The sequence below is a fragment of the Nesoenas mayeri genome (assembly GCF_963082525.1).
Source record: "Nesoenas mayeri genome assembly, chromosome: 6".
Lineage (NCBI taxonomy): Eukaryota > Metazoa > Chordata > Aves > Columbiformes > Columbidae > Nesoenas > Nesoenas mayeri.
In genome coordinates, this window is record NC_137545.1 from 20,191,349 (window position 1) to 20,209,632 (window position 18,284).

Sequence of the window (18,284 nt, forward strand, 5' to 3'; positions counted from 1 at the left end):
GTGGGACTTGTTTGACACAAGTTCTTGCAGTAGGAGCAGTGGGGTGATGAAGGGCTTGGGGGCAGAGGGGAGGAGTTTGACCATACCCATGTGTAATGAGTTGTCTCTGTTTCTCACTGGATCTGTTGGGTAATTATCAGCCATTTTATGGGGCTTCCACACTTTAAATCAGCACTGAAGGATATTGTGCTGCTTTGTTGCAGTGCTGGTATAAGGGGGTGCTCAGTATCACTGTAGGCTCCCAGGCAAATATGAGTATGGAGGACTTCAAAGCATTAACAGGTTAGTAATTTTGTTGTATAATTTTAATTTTTTTTTAGTACTAACAATAAAAATCTAGCTGGCTCACTTTTTCAGTTGCCTTACAGAGCAAGTGCTCAGTAGACTGGCACATTTGTTTTCTCAAAAAGGGGTGACTGTAAGGCCTGACCCCCCAGCTCTGCCCCTGTAGCTGACTTGAGTGGGAGAAGCCTTTTGGAGACCTGGGGTGTTTTTTCTGCCCCCCTGCAAGCTCATGTTCTGTCAAGCTCATGAACTTTAACTAGTTTATTACTTGCTCAGTTTATCTGTGTGAAGAAAACAGTTACTCATCTTTTTTTTCCTTAGACACTTATGAAACTTCCTTGTGAAACTGATGCCTCTGTGGCCTTTAACTTCCTTGTGAGAAGAAGAAAAATATATATATATATGTGTGTATATATATATGATTAGAGCAGATCAGTGACTGAGAAAGTACTGAAGGACTAGCGCTTTCAGATTTTAGCTGAAAGCCTTTTACAAAGGCAAGACTGAGTAAAGCTGTAGTTTTGCTTGGTAATGGATTTTGCTGTTCTCTTTGATTGATTTTCAATTTTTGGAAACAAATGGATGTTTCATTTTGTTTATTTACAGTTGTATGCTGTTGTGTAGTTATTCTGTAGAATAATGAAATTAATAAACAAGCACACATAGATCATTATGCAAGTTAATTTGGTTTTACTTCTGTAAAACAACCCTATTGACAAACTATGAAATACAAACAACTGAAGCAAATGGCTCACCAGAGCTGTGTGTTAACAGCGTAGTAGCAACCATGTGCAGTCCGAGCTTAATGACTCTACTGTGCGTGTTTAAAAATGAACGTGGCTTAGTTAATAACACTACTGCTTTGTCAGAATAAGATCTTCTCAATTTATTATTCAAGAATCTTATTATACTGCCTCTGTAATACTTAAAGCCATGTGTTGCTCACCTGAGGAATTACCTGCAGCTGTGAACACATGCACAGATGTCTGTTGAAACATGCTGGAGTCTTGCTGGTTTCTTTGTTCAGAAGAGTACCAGTTTTTTTTTTTGGAAGCCACCCTGTGAGTGGCTTTATATTATATAAAAGTAATCATTAATATTTAGGAGACCAGCACTAGCACCTGGCTCAATGCAAGGTTGGAATGAAATGGGCATGCGGACATGGTTGTTGTTGGCTCTCAGAGGGGTGTCAGTCAGGTCAGGTACAGAAGGCCACAGTGAGCCACTGATGGAGTAAACAGTGGTCATGTGATCTCTAAATATTTAAAATAGGAGGAAAAATATTTTTCTTTGTAAACTTTTCTTTGTTTAATGATATGGGCAGAGCAGAAGTGCACAGAAGCTACCATAGATAAGACCACAACTTGATTTACTGTTGTGCTATTGGTGATCTAACAGGAATTTGCTTTGAGGGAAGAAAACAAAAACCTTATGTGATGGATCTGGGTAATGTGCTACAGAGAAATATTTCCTGATCCCTGCTGTTGATCAGCTCTGGCTATGAGGCATGAAATGTAATTATGTTTATTAGCTTGGCAGTCATGTCTGCAAACTTGCTAGTGCTTACAAAGTTATTTATTCCTGTGTAGGGAAGTGAATCTATACTATTTTTTTCCCCATTAGTTTTGTGCCAGTCATAAATAGCCAACATGCATTGTTACTTATGTCCATGGTCTAACTAACGAATGAAACAGTGGTCAGAAAAGGACATAAATGATAAAATACAGTCCCACCAATATAAAAAAAGTCCCAAACAACTGACATTAAAAAACAAAACCCACAAAACAAAAAAACACACAAACAGAAAACCAAACAACAAAAACTAAAACCCACACCATAAAGAACCACCTCTAGTATTGCATCATTGCAAATGAACACTTGTTTGTTTTTTGTTTTTTTTTTTTAGTTTTAAATCTGGAGATTAATACTTTTTGAGGCTCAATGTTCTCTACTTTTTAAATAATTGTTTTGGGAGTGAAAAAATAGAGTTTGCTAAGCTGTCTTGCACATTCTTATCGGCTTTATTTGTTTTATCTTATAAGAAATATTGCTGTTGCTCTATAAATAGTCATAACTGGACTGTGTGCTTATTTACTTGGGAGAATTAGGTTTGAAATGCTGGCGAATGGTACTAGTTAGTTCTCCTGCTGCCTTTGTCTCTGGGGCTTTAGGCATCTGGGGGGAGATGACAGCAATAGCTGCAGCAAACTTTTCAGAGATTGCTTTATTATTTTTTGTGTGCAGGATTCTTCTCTGCAAGGTTTTTTCCTATATCTACTGTAGTGGTTTAGTACTTGATTCCTGCTTCTTGTTTATGCGCAGTGTAATTTATACCATATGTGATTTTTAGAGAAGAGTATCTGGAACAGACTGGATGCCTTAATTTTTTTATTTGTATTTAGATTTTTTTAACTTTATGCTTTGAATCTAGGCAACTTGCTGTCTTTTTGCATTGCTCTTTCCGTTTTCTGTAAAAGTTTTTGTATTATATACTCATAGGAAGTATGATTAAGAAATTGAATAGGTCTCTTCTAGCTTAAATTTCTTCTGTAAATGTAGTGGCTCCTGCAGTATGGCTTCCTATAAAGTCAATCAAAAGTACATCAATCAAGTTTGCCTATCCCATGCAGCATGCAGTTTGGTAGTACAGTAATACTTGGGTTAACAATGCTGTCAAACATACTACTTTTATTACCTATTTGTTCATACAACTTGGCTGACTCAATCAATATTTTAACTACGGTAGAGTGAAAGAATTTTTGCTGCAAGTTTTCTTTTTTTCTTGAGCCCTTCCAAAGGAAAAAACCACTATGCAGTAAACTGCCCAATATAGTAGGTTGGGCCTGTTAATTGAAAACCTCTTGTGGTATTCTTTTCTGTTTGACTAAAAAGCAGTATTTTCAAATCATAAAATTCAGAAATAGCTTTTCCTTGTGGCTGTCGGCTTTGTCCAAGTCACTCAGTCTATTTCATTAAACATTTTCTCCTTAGACTTTGGAGAAGGAAAACAGTGTCCAAGCAGGTTTTATCCTCCATTGTTATTTGACACTTAGATAGCTTGGTTTAGGGTTATACTTTTTCTGTTATAGATCACGCAAATAATACTCCCATAAATTGAACTAGCTTTGATAAGGATAGAAACGTATATATTTTCTTTCCAGGTTAAAAGAGCTATCCTATGTTTAAAAGCAAACAAAAAACCCACACTCATCTGTACTTTTTCTAACAATGTATGAACCACCTACTCAAAATCAACACTGAAATGCAGTTGGTGAAAGTTTGCTCAGAAGTTAAAACTGTTTTAATTTCTAACATAACCTATTCTGTTACTTCAAATGTCTTGAGGAAAGAAGAAACGTAGATTGAAGTAAGACAAAACAAGTACAAAATACTTGTTTTGACTGTTTCATGGGGAGTTTCAGAGACCCTCTGTGGCCTTTTGTGGAGTAGTGCATGTTCTTAGAATTTTGAGGGGTTTTTTTTAATTGGAAACATGTAGATTCTTTTAGTAAGTGATAGAAGTAGTGACTTTTAATGGTCAGCATGGATTATTTTGTGTGGTCCTCCTCTAAATGTACCTGTTCAGGTTTAATCACAATCAATGATTGTTATTTAGTGACCTCAGATCCATAATCAATTCTCTTTTGATATCAAAGAGAAGAGGATTGTATCCTTAAGGGGTTTTTCTTTTGTTTGCCACTTCTATCAGTATTACAGCCGGTTTGACTTTTTTTTTCAGTCCTTGCTCAGTATCTGTATAGTGCTTATAGTCAGATTTACAAACTAATGTTATAATTAAAGAGGTTCATCTAGAGGGCTTGACATATAGGTCATGGGCTTTATTTCATAGAATCATAGAACTGTTTGGGTTGGGAGGGACCTCAAGGATTATGTCGTTCCAACCCCTCTGCCATGGGCAGGGACAACTTTGACTAGACCAGGTTGCTCAAAGCCCTGTCCAGCCTGGCCTTGAACACTCCAGGGATGGGGCATCCACAGCTTCTCTGGGCAGCCTGTTCCAGTGCCTCACCACCCTCATGGGGAATAAAAATTAAAGCTTTTGTGGTTTTGGTGCAATAGAAATATGCCTCAGACATAAATTTTAATTAACTCTATTTCATAATGAACTCAGGGTTGGTCCAAGACTGGGAGTAACTCACCCACCAACTCTGGGTCCCCAAGACACTCAGGCACCATTAGACTACAGGGCAACATATTTTTTTAAACATTTTCCTCTAACAACAACCTTTCATAGGGTCATTTTGGTTGGAAGAGACACTTAAGATCATCAAGTTGATTTCATAAGGTCCTAATTTAAATTGCCTGAAGCCTCAAGTAAATCAAGATAATGTGTATATTATGGTGTGAGAGCTTGTAAGCATGGTTAATATTTTTAGGTTTTAGCTCATATGATCTAGAAAAGTAAATTTGAATGTATCATTTCACTGATAAGAATTCATGCTGCTTACAACTGCTGTTCCAGGCTCTAGCACTTCTGATCCTTATGTTCTAGATTAGTTTCAAATCCCACTTTTAATGTAATTCTCATTTACAGGGATTTTTTTAAATGAAAGTTGGGATTCTGATAACAATTTATGACCCCAGAACCCTAGAAAAAACAAAACAAAACAGCAAAGCAAAAACAACCCACACAAACAAAAAAAACCCCCAACAAACTGTGTGTACCTTAATCTGGTCTTGTATAGAATAAAAGCATCAAGATGTTTCTCTTTTCTCATTTATTGACACTTCTTAAATTTGATGTCCATAGAGAACCAGGATAGCAGTGTCACTGCACAGGCAGCTGAAATATCACTGCTTGGATTGATGAATTGAGCCTGTTCTCTGTGGTGTCTTGTCTTGATTGAATATCACATTTTACAAGGTGATATTTTCCCAAAGAAGAATTTACAAATGATAAATAACTTGAGACAAGAGTGAAGTGTAGCCTACAGAATAACTGTTCCTTGTTGGCAGTTCTGAAATTCTAATTAAAAGTGCCTTGGTCTTCATACTTTGGATGTCTCTGACATCTAGAAATATTATTATATGAAACTAAAGCAGTAAAACCAACTATGTTTGGTTTTAGTAATGTTTTAAGCCATCAGTGGAAGACTTTACTTGTAATTCTTTACTGTTCTTGCATGAAAATACTGGCAGTACAATTATGGTGAAGTCTCTCTCAAAAGAATATCTTGTATCTGGTGTGTCCTTAACTTCTGAATAGAAGTCTTGATTGTAAAAGAATCTTAAACAAGTGCTGCAATTGGTGTCATCAACATTGATGCTCCTTTCTAGCCAGAAGCCTGGCGCAGATGAGGACCCTATTATGTTGCAGACTGTTCTAACATGTGGGATAATGCGGTTTCTTTCTCTAAGTGTTTGCAGTTTCACAGAGGACTTCTCTCTGACCTAGCAGCTTTGTTATCAGCTGCTAAACAGGCTTCCTTGCTCAAGGTTGCTGCCCTGTGAGGAGAGGTAGACATAAATCTTTTACAAGCTTCTCAGCCTTCACAGTTCACACTTGGGCATTGAGGTTTTTATTGATGCTGTTAAAACCACTAAAACCTCTCTGCTAGATCCTGTGACATACATCCTATTATGACTATAAGGGATGAAAGAAGGGGGTGTGGGGATAAAAGAGGTTTGGGACATCATACAAGTCATCCAGGTTTTTTTATGTGTATATTGCATGATGCAACTATGTTAATGTTGCCAGAAATAGTGGTTTTTCTTCTCTGTATCTTTCCTAATCACTTTCCAAATGTTACCAAAATAAAATTCTTGCCTGCTTTTCCACAGAAGGTTAGGGATAGAGTTACACTTCACATCTTGATGATTTAAAATGTTTACTGAGTTCTTGTTGGGGTTAGCCTCAAATGTCTAATTTTTCCAGTTAAATGCATTAATTTCCCAATGCTGTGCTTACTGTACCTTTAATCCCTGCTCCAGAGATGTAATACCCTTCTGATAAAGGTAGTCCCAGTTCTCTGTCGTAGGTGGATAATCTGATATCAGATGGCAGGAAGACCAAAGCATTTTGTTGCATCTCAGGATGGCCTGCTTCTGGGACTAAGGCTGGCTGATTGCTCCAGGAGCCCTGTGCTTCCTTCCTCCTAGTGTAGAAATCCCAGCAAGAGGTACAAACAAGAAACTTCCAAAGTCCACTTGAACAGAGAAGCAATATGGCAGGAATGAGTTGTACTTTAAAAACACTTTCCAGATTACCAATCCCTCCTGTGTGTGTGGTTCTCCATAGTATCCATTAAGGAACACAGGACTGACAGCTCACCATTAAATCTGTTCCTAACACTCACAGCTGTACCATATTTATCCAACTCAGACAGCTTCACAAACCCCTGTGCTGTGTGCCACCATCCAGTGCAGGTCAAACAAAACTTTGTGTATCAATCTTGAGGCCTGTTGGAAAGGCAATGACTACATATTCTCAAGATTGTAAATTACAATTAAATTAAAATACCCACTACAGTGAACCTTGTTACCTAAACAAAAGAAACTTTCAGAAAAACATGAATACACCTTGTTAATTTTTGTCCCTGACAAACAAATTGCAACCTGCTTTTGGTCTGTCCAACAACTGTCCTTTTTCAGTTAAACTTCCTTTTGAAGGTTTATTTTTGTTATAAGGCCCACAAGATGTAAATCAACAGCAATATTACTAATCGAGGCATGGTGACATTTTGGTGTTTCCCCATGTACTCTGTTTTGCGTTGAAGGAAATTAGTAGAGCAGGGACTGTCTCTTCAGTAACAGAAAGCATATTACAAGTATTTTAGTAAAAATTGCTAATTCAAAATAGTAGTTCAGACATTACCAAGATGTAGTTAAGGAAATAATGTATAATTTGTTGGTGAAGCCTACTGTGTGATAATTGCACTGCATTTCCATTTCTTCTATTGTAGAAAAAACATCTCTTTCTAAGCAGGATTCTCTACAGTGCAGAACAGTTTGGCTTCTATGCAAGCTGATGTAAGTGTTCAGAAGCATGTGGAAAGATCACAAGATCAGGCAGGTCTAGACCCTTGATGCCATTATTAAAAATCATTCATCACAGGGGTTCTGGTTCTCCTAAGGAAGTTGTTAGGCACAAATAATTCAAGGGAATCTCATCAAAGCCTTATCAAAGATGGTATATTAGTAATCTAGTCTTTATGGAGGGAAAGACTGTTTAATACACTCCAGAGGCAGCAATAGGTCTAAGGAAGAACAGCTCCTAATGAAGTTATAGAATTAAAACAAAACAAAAGAAAATAGTGTAATAAAGAACTAAGAGCTTGGTATTCTGTTGCAGAAGAGCACTATAAACTGTATACAAGCACCACAATTGATATTAATTCCTTGTGCCTGAAAGGTATGTGAACTTGCAACATGTAATAAAATAGCCAGATGAATTTGTTTAATCTTTATGATGAGTAAGTACAGAGCATTTCTAAATCATGTCTTTCTTTAGGTGACTAAAAAAGTCTATTTCTGTAGCATCTGCAATTCACAACAAGGAAATAAAAATAGAAATAAATTTGCCAGAGGAAAAAAAAATCTGTCAGTTTTTAGCATTAGTAAACGTATAATGCCTTATCTCTTCCTCATCACAATCAACTCTTATTAGGTTAAGGGCTGTATGAATTGTTTTAATCACTTGAGACAAGTATGGACATTGTTTCACAATCAATACTGTCTGAACTCTTGAAAACAAAACTTTTGCTTATTTTTGTAGAACAGTTCAGTTCCCTCATGTTAGGGGAGTCAGAACTGGCTGTGAGGATTGTCTGCAGCATAAATGCTAACTTCACCCTGGAGGAACAGAGCTGCTGCCAGCAAACAGCAGTAATTCCCTCTGGCTGATAGGGGTGCTGGTGAAGACAAGATGAACAAAGATGTTCTTAGTGCCACCTCTTCTGAACTTTGCGGCCTCCTTTGAGTCCCTTTGTGATCTGCACTTGGAGTTGTCCTGTTCCAGAGAATCCACTTCTGCACACTGCCACGTAAATAAATGACCAATGTTTAATCCAGTTTCCTTTAGTTTTTGTCAATCTATATTGAAAGTAATTTTCTGCTAAGATTTGAATTTTGTTTTTAGTTGTTTGCATACTACTAATATTAATGTATTTAAGAAAAGCTTCAGATTGTTTCATGATCAAAAGTACTGTAAGCTCCTTTTACTATTCTAGCAAGCCTAGAAAGTAATATGAAAATATATTTAATATGTTTTAAACTCTTCTGTTTGTATATATGGTAGTCTTTCTCCATGTATCCTGCAGAAGAAGGTTAAACAAACTGCAAATCCAAACAGTATATTCCTTGAGTCATGTCTTTAGCTAAGCTATATGCTGAGAATTATACTGGTATGTGGGGGAGCTTTTTTTTTAAATAGAGACGTTCTTGTACTGAATTTTCCAGAAAGAAATGAGGTTTTATTTTACTACTTTGAAAAAGCATTTGTATTCTATTGGAATACTAGCCTATATAAGTCATATTTGGGTTAGAAAATTTAAAGTGCAACAGACAGGAGTGGGGACAAAAAGTCTCCATCTACTTGACAGAGAAATCATGAGGGTCTATTAAATATAGATGTGAAGTGGTGGTATGGCCTAGCGTAAGAGTGTGTGTATGTTTGTGGTACTAACACGAGGGATCAGTCTTTGCTGGGTATCATTCAGTAGCAGTGTTCTATAAAGTGATGGCATTATTTTTTTTTGAAGGATGATCAAATTTAATTTTATCTCAATATGTAGTGTTACCACCCTGTGTGTATTTTTTCACTACTAATTATGTTTTTGAAGATGGTAGTTTATAATCTTTTACAGTATAGGAAATTCAGAATGTAATAAATATGAAGGCACCTGGGTTTTCACTAAGACATGAGGCTCTGACACTACTTCTGGTGCTTTAGTGTAAAATGTTGTCAGTTACCCCTGAAGTGTGTTTCAAATCTGAAATAAGAACTGTCTAAATGCAATTTAAGTGATTTTTTTGATGTATTGGCATTAGCAGTGCTATGCTACTAAGATTTTAGTACATGAATAGCTTTGGGGATAGAACTAGATTTTATGTGCAGGGCTATGACCCCACATAGAACAGGAATGATGAGAAGTATGAAGCAATTTTAGTAGCAGATTTGTATCTTATGTTGAAAAGCAAATTACTCTTTGAATGTGATGCAAGCACTTATTTCATATGAATGTCCCTCAATAAACATGTGTAACCTTAGGCATATTCATTGTCTTAGAAAAATTTTAAAATAACAAAATACTTGCTGCTGTTATTTCAAAGAGCATCTTGTTGTTAGTATTTTTACTCTTCAATGAGATATGTTATAAACATTTTTATTTGGTTGTAAGAGATTTCCATATTGTTATTGTAAGAGGAGTCTTTATGCTCACAGCACGTGTTCTGTATTTTTTTTTTAAGTACATGCTTTTAAAAAGTTGCATGATCAGTAGGATTACGCTGCATACTTAATAATTTAGACATTTTATATATGCATTAGTGAAAATAGCTAAAAATTGTCATAGTTAATTATGCATTAACATGTTCAAAAAAGAAATGCAAGTGGATATTATTAAATAATAATGCCTAAAATTCTATGTAACAACAATTAAAAACAACTTGATGATATTAGATACAATTCTTTGCCAGCAAAATTTGAAAATAAACAAAACCACAAGAAATTATACCTGCAAAATTATTGAATACATAATTGCTACTTTCCATGTAAAGGTTAAGGGTAAACTTTTATTGTGGAGGTTCACTTGCTCTGCTCTGTCAACATTAGTGCATTGTGGTGTTAATTTTGCCCCTTGGAGCACTACAGATTAATGAAAAAAGTACTCTGGTTTGATACATACTGTATTTTAGGAACTTTTGGACTACCCATGTATTTGCCTACACATTTCCAGCATGCTGTACAATGATTTAGTTGAATGTTAGTAAGGTGGGACAATCTCCGTGAAATCTTTCATTGTTTAATAGTTGATGTAGTGTCTGACAAAAAAAGTGTTGCAGCTTTACATAGCATTTCTGTCTGAAACTGATTCTTGCTGGTATTTCTCACGTACGAGTTAGAAGGTGGTGTATAACCTGTAACTGATGATGCACAAGAAAATTCAGAAGCTCTTTTGTTTGGTGCAAGTATCCTGCAGTAAAGAGTAAGTACAGATCAGCAGAACAGCTTGATCACTGATCAAATTGAACTGCCATGGGCTTGTGGAAAATGGGCAAAGACTTCAGATGGATATATAGTGGCATGCTGATATGCTCCATGTTTTACATTTTGCAGCTGTCCATGCTGTATACAGCTAATGGACACCCTTGCTCTATGTTGGGGTAGACATGGTGACTTCCTAGACAGAAAGTCTAGAAATGAGTATATACCAGACCTGTGTGGCTCACCCTCCTCCACTGTGTTCTCAACTAAAGTGACATAGCACTCCTTGCGGCTTGTTATAGTTTCATTCAAACCACAACATCTGCTGCTTGGTAGCAATCCTTTAGGTAGGTCATTTTTCTAATTGAGGTATCAATGTGGGACTCCAGGGAATACAGTTATGTAATAAACCTTGTAGTGGTTATACTTTTTCTAAGCATAATATCTTAACTGAGGAAAAACAGCTAATAAAGAGTGGGGTAATAACAGAGAAACAGCAACATAATACTGAAAATACTGTATGAGACATTGCAAAAATAAAGTACTTTTCCTGTAGAAAGCTTAGATGTACCACATGTGTGTTAATGCTTCCTTGTTTGCTTTTGAAGGATCGCCGCTTTAATGATGAGATTGACAAGCTGACTGGATACAAGACAAAGTCACTCTTGTGCATGCCCATAAGGAACAGTGATGGAGAGATTATTGGTGTTGCCCAAGCAATAAATAAGACTCCTGGAGGTGCCCCTTTTTCGGATGATGATGAAAAAGTAAGATAACCTTTACTTTTGTGGTTTTAAAAGATGTCTTTTGTAACTCAGAGTCTTCTAAAGATACTTAATCCAAATAAGTAAATGACACAGCTCTTGTGTTAATGATGTTTTTTTAGAAGTGCTTAATATAAAATATACATTTCTGTTTTTCTCAACATAAAACATGTATCTGTTCCATAAATATGGGGGACCTTGTGCCTGAAACTTCAACTTAATGGTCTGTAAATCTTATGTAAACTTTTTTTCATGTAGTAGGTCTTAATAGGATGACTCTTTTAATTTTGAGAACTTACAGGTAAGAATAAGTTCATGATGGGGAAGACTATCAGAGACACTCCTAACCTTGCCAACTTCAAAAATCACCACTTTTTCTTAGTGCTCTCTGTGGGATAAATGCCTGTAGCACATGCACGAGAACTTTATTTTAGAGGAGATCATGCATATATGACTTTTGCAAGTCTGCTATATTTTAGAATAGCATAATGTCTAAAGGACAGAGAGGGGACACTAGGTGTATATGTGAAATGAAATTTGGAGAGTAAAGTGAGCTGAGCTTAAAAGGCAGGAGACTAGAGGGAGCCACAATTTAAGAAAGTGGGGAGGATAGGAAATGGTGCATTTGAAGGCAGATGGATATCACAGTGTGGAAGGAAATGTGTGTGAAGACAAAAGATGACTGGGGAAAAGAATGGTAGAGGGCAGCAAGCTGTGGAGGAACAGAACAGCAACTTTCTCTGCCCAGGAAAGAGAAATGGAGTCTCCTTTACGCATGTAATAGTGAATTATGTTTCTGTGTATTAAAATAGCATTGAATTTAACTTTTGTGGCATTGTAGTTAGAGGCAGACTTTGCCCCCAAAAGCTCTTTGTGATGATTCAAAAGCAGTCAATATTTGATGCAGAGCCATTGTTGGTGTATTACATATGTGTTGACATGTCTGTGCTATGACAAAAAGCTGTCAAGCCTTTTGTCTTGACAAATGCCTATTGGAAGGGAAAAATCTTGTCTCATTGCTTCATCTCAATAGATGGAGATGACTTTGACAATCAAGATAGATTGACATGAACAAAATACATTATAAAGCTAAACTTACAATGGTTTATAAAGGCTGTGAATTATTGCACAAATCAAACTCTTCTTCCACATAACCATAGTAATTGTGTTTTTGAATACTACTTGAAGTTGCTCTTACATTATTATTTTTACTTGTTATATACTTACAGCAATACAATTAGAGCATTGTGCATAACCATTTCATAGTTGGAAACAAATGTTTGGTGAGAATAAGAATCTTTATATGAATTATGTCTGTTAATAGCATCATACTCTGGTTCACTGTGCAATGGGAGTAATTAAAAATTGATTGCCTTTTTGAAATGTTAGAATGTGAAGGAACCTTTTGCAGTCCAGGTGGTGAAATCTTTGCCAAGTGAAATATTAACAAGTAGGTGCATTGAAGCTGAGAGAGTAAAAAGGAGTACTGATTATTTTTATACCTTGTATTTGTTATCAGATGTCTTCCAACAGAAAAGTTATAAGCAAATATTTCATTATAGTTTCATTATTTAGCATAGCACACCTTTACTATCAAGTGGATGTCTTCTAGCAGTTATTCTTAGCAACACCTGCTTACAAGTGAAAAGCAGCTTGTTTACCATGTACCACTGTTTGTTTTTGGTGCTTTTCCTAAATCTGTTTCAACATTATATTGTGATCTGATGTGCTCTTGAGCTACTTTTTAACTTCTTGTTAAGCTTCAAGCTTCAGATTCTCTTCAAGACTTAGTAATTTGGATCCCAGTTGAAAAACTAGACATGTTTGGATTACAGTCTTTAAAATACAAATAAAAGGAGTGGAGACTAAATTAGGCCAACAGTAACAAAGCTTATAGATTGACAGACTAACAATACAGATAACTCAGCTCCCCAGATACATGTAGTACTGTAGAGTGAGCTTTTAAAAAAAAAAATGTATGTCAACTATGGTTACTCTTCACACCACCAGTATTAGTAATTTCATAAAACAGAAAAATTAATTATAAGAACAGTACTCATTGCAGTGTGTATGTATATCTGGCATTTTTTGGTTAGATGTTTTCTTCTAAATGTGCGTTGAATAACAAAGAAGAAAGTCACGGTCCAATCTCTGGCAGTATCAGTTATTCTAGTACCACATTAAAGACAACTTTTTTCTTCTGCAGAGAGCTTATAAACTTTTTTCCATAAAAATTAGCTTTTAATATGTTTTTGCAAGGTGTCATTGTAAATGATTCTGTTTTGTGATTTAGTTTGGATTAAACAACTAACAAGTAGTTCTCAAATTTCAGATGCTACCTTTTCAGACATCTGAAGTGACCCAGTACTTAAATTGTTTCTTTGTAAGTTACCAAAACTTACGTAACAATTAGTTTGCTTCTGAATTACATTTGATTCTTGAAAGTCTTGGTTGTTCAATATTGATATTAGCATACAATACAAATCTTGTTAGTGTATGCTACAATGGGTAGCCAAATACAAATTAGACAAAATGAGATCTTCTCAGAATAGGCTTTTTCTGCACTGCTTTTTATTACTACTCTCTGTGTAAAGGGAATTTTGTTTAAAATACAGTCTTTATCATGGATTTTGTTATCATACATTTGACCAGCAAAACTGTGTACATGTTAATTTTGTGTTACATAAACATATTAATATAAATATTTGATGCTAGTACTGAGGTGGTGGCGTTTGCTTCCATTCACTAACTGTTAAATATTTTATAAAAATCATCGAGATGCCTGTAATTTGTCATCTTTCTATTATTTTTGCTAGTCATTCACTGTTATAAGCCTGTATGTTAGAACTCTTCAAGAATATATTAAATGGGTTCTCACATATTGAGCTTATGGAAAAATTAGAATGTAACCATTATCATACCCTGTAATAGATCTTAGATTAAATGGGGCCTGGCAGTTCATGTGCTGCTAATTTCCAAATCATGATATAATTCTGGGAAGAGAGCACACTGTTCCAGGAGAACATCTTGCAGAAGTAACAAACAGGTATGTGGGTTTTTCTTTAATTGTAACATCAGCAGAAGTGGTTGCAAGGAAAGACAGCAAGTGAAAACTGGGAAATCTTTTTCAAAATAAAAGATCTGTTGAGGTACTGAGGTGGTTTGTGCAGAAAAGCCTAATGAGTAGCTGGCAAAAAATGTAAGTTAAGCTTTATGTTGATGCTACAATTTCCAATAATCAGCAATTTCAGAATGGTTAGAAAATGAAAATGTGAATTACTTCTTCTCTTCCTCCCCCAAGCCCTCTCAAAGAAAATGTCAGTATCATTTAAGTCTGAATCTTGTTTCATAGAGTCCTTTAGGTTGGAAGAGACCCTCAAGATCATTGAGTCCAACCATAACCTAACTCTGGCACTAAACCACATCCCTAAGCACCTCATCTAAATGCCTTTTAAACACCTCCAGGGATGGTGACTCCACCACTTCCCTGGGCAGCCTGTTCCAATGCCTGACAACCCTTTCCATGAAGAAATTTTTCCCAATATCCAATTGCAACCTCCCCTGGTGCAAATTGATGCTATTTCCTCTTGTTCTATCACTTGGGAGAAGAGACCAACACCCTCCATGCTACAACCTCCTTTCAGGTAGTTGTGGACAGCAATAAGGTCTCCCCTCAGCCTCCTTTTCTCCAGGCTGAACAGCCTCAGCTATTCCTCATAGAACTTGTGCTCCAGACCCCTCACCAGCTTTGTTACCCTTCTCTGAACTCTCTCCAGCACCTCAACGTCTTTTCTGTAGCGAGGGGCCCAAAACGGAACATAATATTCAAGGTATGGCCTCACCAGCACAGAGTACAGGGGGATGATTACTTTCTTAGTCTATCATCTCTTAGTATTGTGCTAAACAATTAAAGTAATATGTTAGTTTTTTTCCAAAGCTGCAAGACTATATTGTATATTGAAACGTCAGTTGGGGGCAATACTGTCTTAATTCAGTGGGGAAACAAAAAATTATGTTTTTAATTAGAATTAAGTAGATGCTGGCATAATTTCTATGTATTCTTAGTTATTTTTGGTAAATTAACAACAAACAAAATATTTCCGATTTCAGGAGTTTTTAATGCTCCCAAGCTGTAAGCAAGTTTATACTTTGCAATATGTAAAATGAACTATTAGATTTTGAAGTTTTTTTCTAGTTTTTCACAGCAAATTTTCAGGTTTTTCTATTACATCTCTGACCACTGTGATAATAACACAGCACTAACAACAAGTCTAAGCAAATTTTCCACATGTAATTATTGTTCCCCACTGCCTTTTTTTTTTTTTCCTTTGGCTATAAGAGATGTTTCAGCCATTTCAATGCTGAAGTGCAAAACTGGACTTGACAGCCCCTGGCATGAGAGAAAATGTTCTGTCTCACCATGTGTCTTGTCTCTGCAACATCAGTGACTCCATTGAACAGACTGAGATTTCGGAGATTTCAGACTGATTTTGGAGATTTCCAGTTTGATACAAACAACAGAATACCTTATTACTCTTGTATAGCAGCCATTATGATTATATTATGTTGTGTAATTGGTAACTTCTTGGAAAAATAAGCTGGTGGTATACTTTTACATATATCTTGCAAAACAAGACACCAGTTTATCTGCACAAAGTAGGAAGGTTAAAATCCAAACCCTTGAAATGAACTATGCACCTTGCATGTGTTTCCAGTACTATACTGAAGATTCGTTTAAGTATTTGTGCTGTTTTGGTGAGTCATACTTGTTCCAGGACTGGTAGCAACTCAGCCTAACAAGAGCTTGACAGTCTGGAGTTAAGATTACTGTGTGCCCTTTAGCGTCTTCTGAGATACAGTGCCAAAACAAATCTAATCTTCTATCAGAGGTTCAACAAAAACAGCAGCAGCAGCTCCACTGTCACTTAAACTGGCATCCTTCTCTCTGTCTCTGACGTCCTCCTGGCCAGCATAAGTGAATCAACTGTGGGGAAACTACCCAGGGCAGCCAGTTCAAATTAAATCCTGCTTGAGTTACTGAAGAGAAGTAGTTTGAATGAGATCTCTCCTGGGAGTGGGAAGGAAGAACTGGATTGGGTTCTGTGCTCTACAGATAATTTTATTAAGAAATATATATGTATACAGATATCAGGATTGAGCTGGTGTATGTTTGGTTTGTAGGCACTTGAAGATATGCTTCTCTCATGCTCCAACATTTCTATTTCTTACATTCTTAATAGCAGCCCTGTGGTTCTAAATTGTCCAACTTGAAATGCTGCTCTTGGTCCATATTAGTTAAGACTTAAAGATATTCTGTATGGGTCTATGATAATGAACGATTTGCAGGGGTTCTGCTATACCTACTAATTTAAACCTATCATGCAAAAACTCGTGGAAAATAAAGTCATGCTGGCAGGTAGCAATTTCAAAGTCAGGACAGTTTCTTTAGCTTGGGGAAGTAATCAACTATAAATAAAACTACTAGGGAAGGGAGTGATCCAGAACAGACAAGCATCTCTGACTGTTGTTGAAAATGGTGACCTCAGCTTTGTGAATGTGTGGAATTTACTTAAAAAAAAAAAGTCACTTGAAAATTATTTCGATGGGTTCTCTAGAAAGGAATGTAAGAAATAAATTAGGTAATGAATTCGTTTCACATATTGCAGTATGTGATGACCTCCTGCTAACATCTGCCTTGGTTCTCTGAAAATCTGCAATGCAGTGAGACTCAAAGCTATTATTTTAAATTGACATTACCCTCAAAGGTATCATGTGGCCTGTATGCCACTTACATCCCAATACAAGGGACAAATTTGCTGAAAGAAGACAGAAGATAACAAAGGCATGTGAAGGATGAAGGTGCTGAAGCACTACAACTGTCTGGGAAAACTCTAATGGTCTATTAGGCACAGTTCTTGAGAAGTACTTGCTACACAAATCTAAATTAAAGTAAATCACAGTAACTGAACTCTCTTGCTTGCAGAGTTTAAAACTATTTGTCACTAAATATTTGGTTTATCAATGCAGCTGCATACCACTGATTTGCAACCAACAACACTAAATGGCTACAGTGACAAATATTTGAATGGGCTTCCTTCATTCTTGCGTATTTTCAGTCATGCTTTCAAGTTAAAAAGAAATCTAGACTTTCAGCTTAATTACAGAACTCTATAAGTGTGCTTGAAACTTAACACAGAGGTATTGATAGATATGTCTGTTAAGACTGGCAGTTAGTATTTGAATTGGATGTCTTCGTCTCTGAGTTATGGAAACATATTTAAGATCTCTTACAGTGAGATTTTAGTGGATTATTTTTCCAAATATAAATGTATATTTTTCCTAGGCTCAGGGGCTACTTTGTGTGTTTATGGTTTGCATTGCACTAAATCCTTGATACCTGCTTGAGGCCTCTAGGTGCTGTCATAAAACAAACACACACATTGTCAGATTTGACATCAAGAAGTGTTTCTCTATAGAACAGTTCAGTGAAGATTTTCCTTTTTTTCATGGGGCTGGAGTTTTGTTCTTGTCTTGTATGATGGTGAGATTGGGGAATGTGTCTGGATTCTTCCTGCAACTGCCAGCAGGAGTCTGAACCTGTTGGCTCTTCCCATATTTCTTGTGCTTGTATCTTCTTAAATAATTAATGCAGAGAGGCTTGAACAATTAAGAGCTCTTGTCTGTAAACCTAGACTGTCATTTGGCTAATGCTTGTAGTATTTGACTCCAAGCTCAATAAGCTAAATGGAAGAATCTCTGCTGACTTCATGGGCTTTTAAACATCAAACCTCTGTCCATTTCTAGGATAAGAACATCTTATTAAATGCAGATCCCCAAGTTGACTTTATGAAGCTTAAATTCATCAGTTAAGTATCAAACTGATACATAAGTTAAGTATCAGTTTTGGCTTGTGTCCTTCCACTGGAGGCAAATGGGCCCCAATAAGCAGAATACAGTTTGTGGTAGACTGTCGTGCTGATCAAATACCTCTGGGAGATATCTTGGTTCACTAGCATAAAAAAAGACTGCTTAATTCCTTTTATGAATATTCACTGAAAAGTCAGAAAACT

At 36.3% G+C, this 18,284-nt stretch overlaps 1 protein-coding gene across 1 annotated transcript in view; it reads left to right on the forward strand.

The window, feature by feature from the left end:
• PDE11A (phosphodiesterase 11A) overlaps positions 1–18,284 on the forward strand; it is a gene marked incomplete at both ends in the record, with an annotated part of 132,678 nt that overhangs the window by 6,401 nt on the left and 107,993 nt on the right. Inside the window, one exon of the mRNA XM_080346496.1 lies at positions 11,059–11,217. Within this exon, the coding sequence (XP_080202622.1) occupies positions 11,059–11,217 (159 nt within the window). The remainder of the gene's footprint in view (positions 1–11,058; positions 11,218–18,284) is intronic.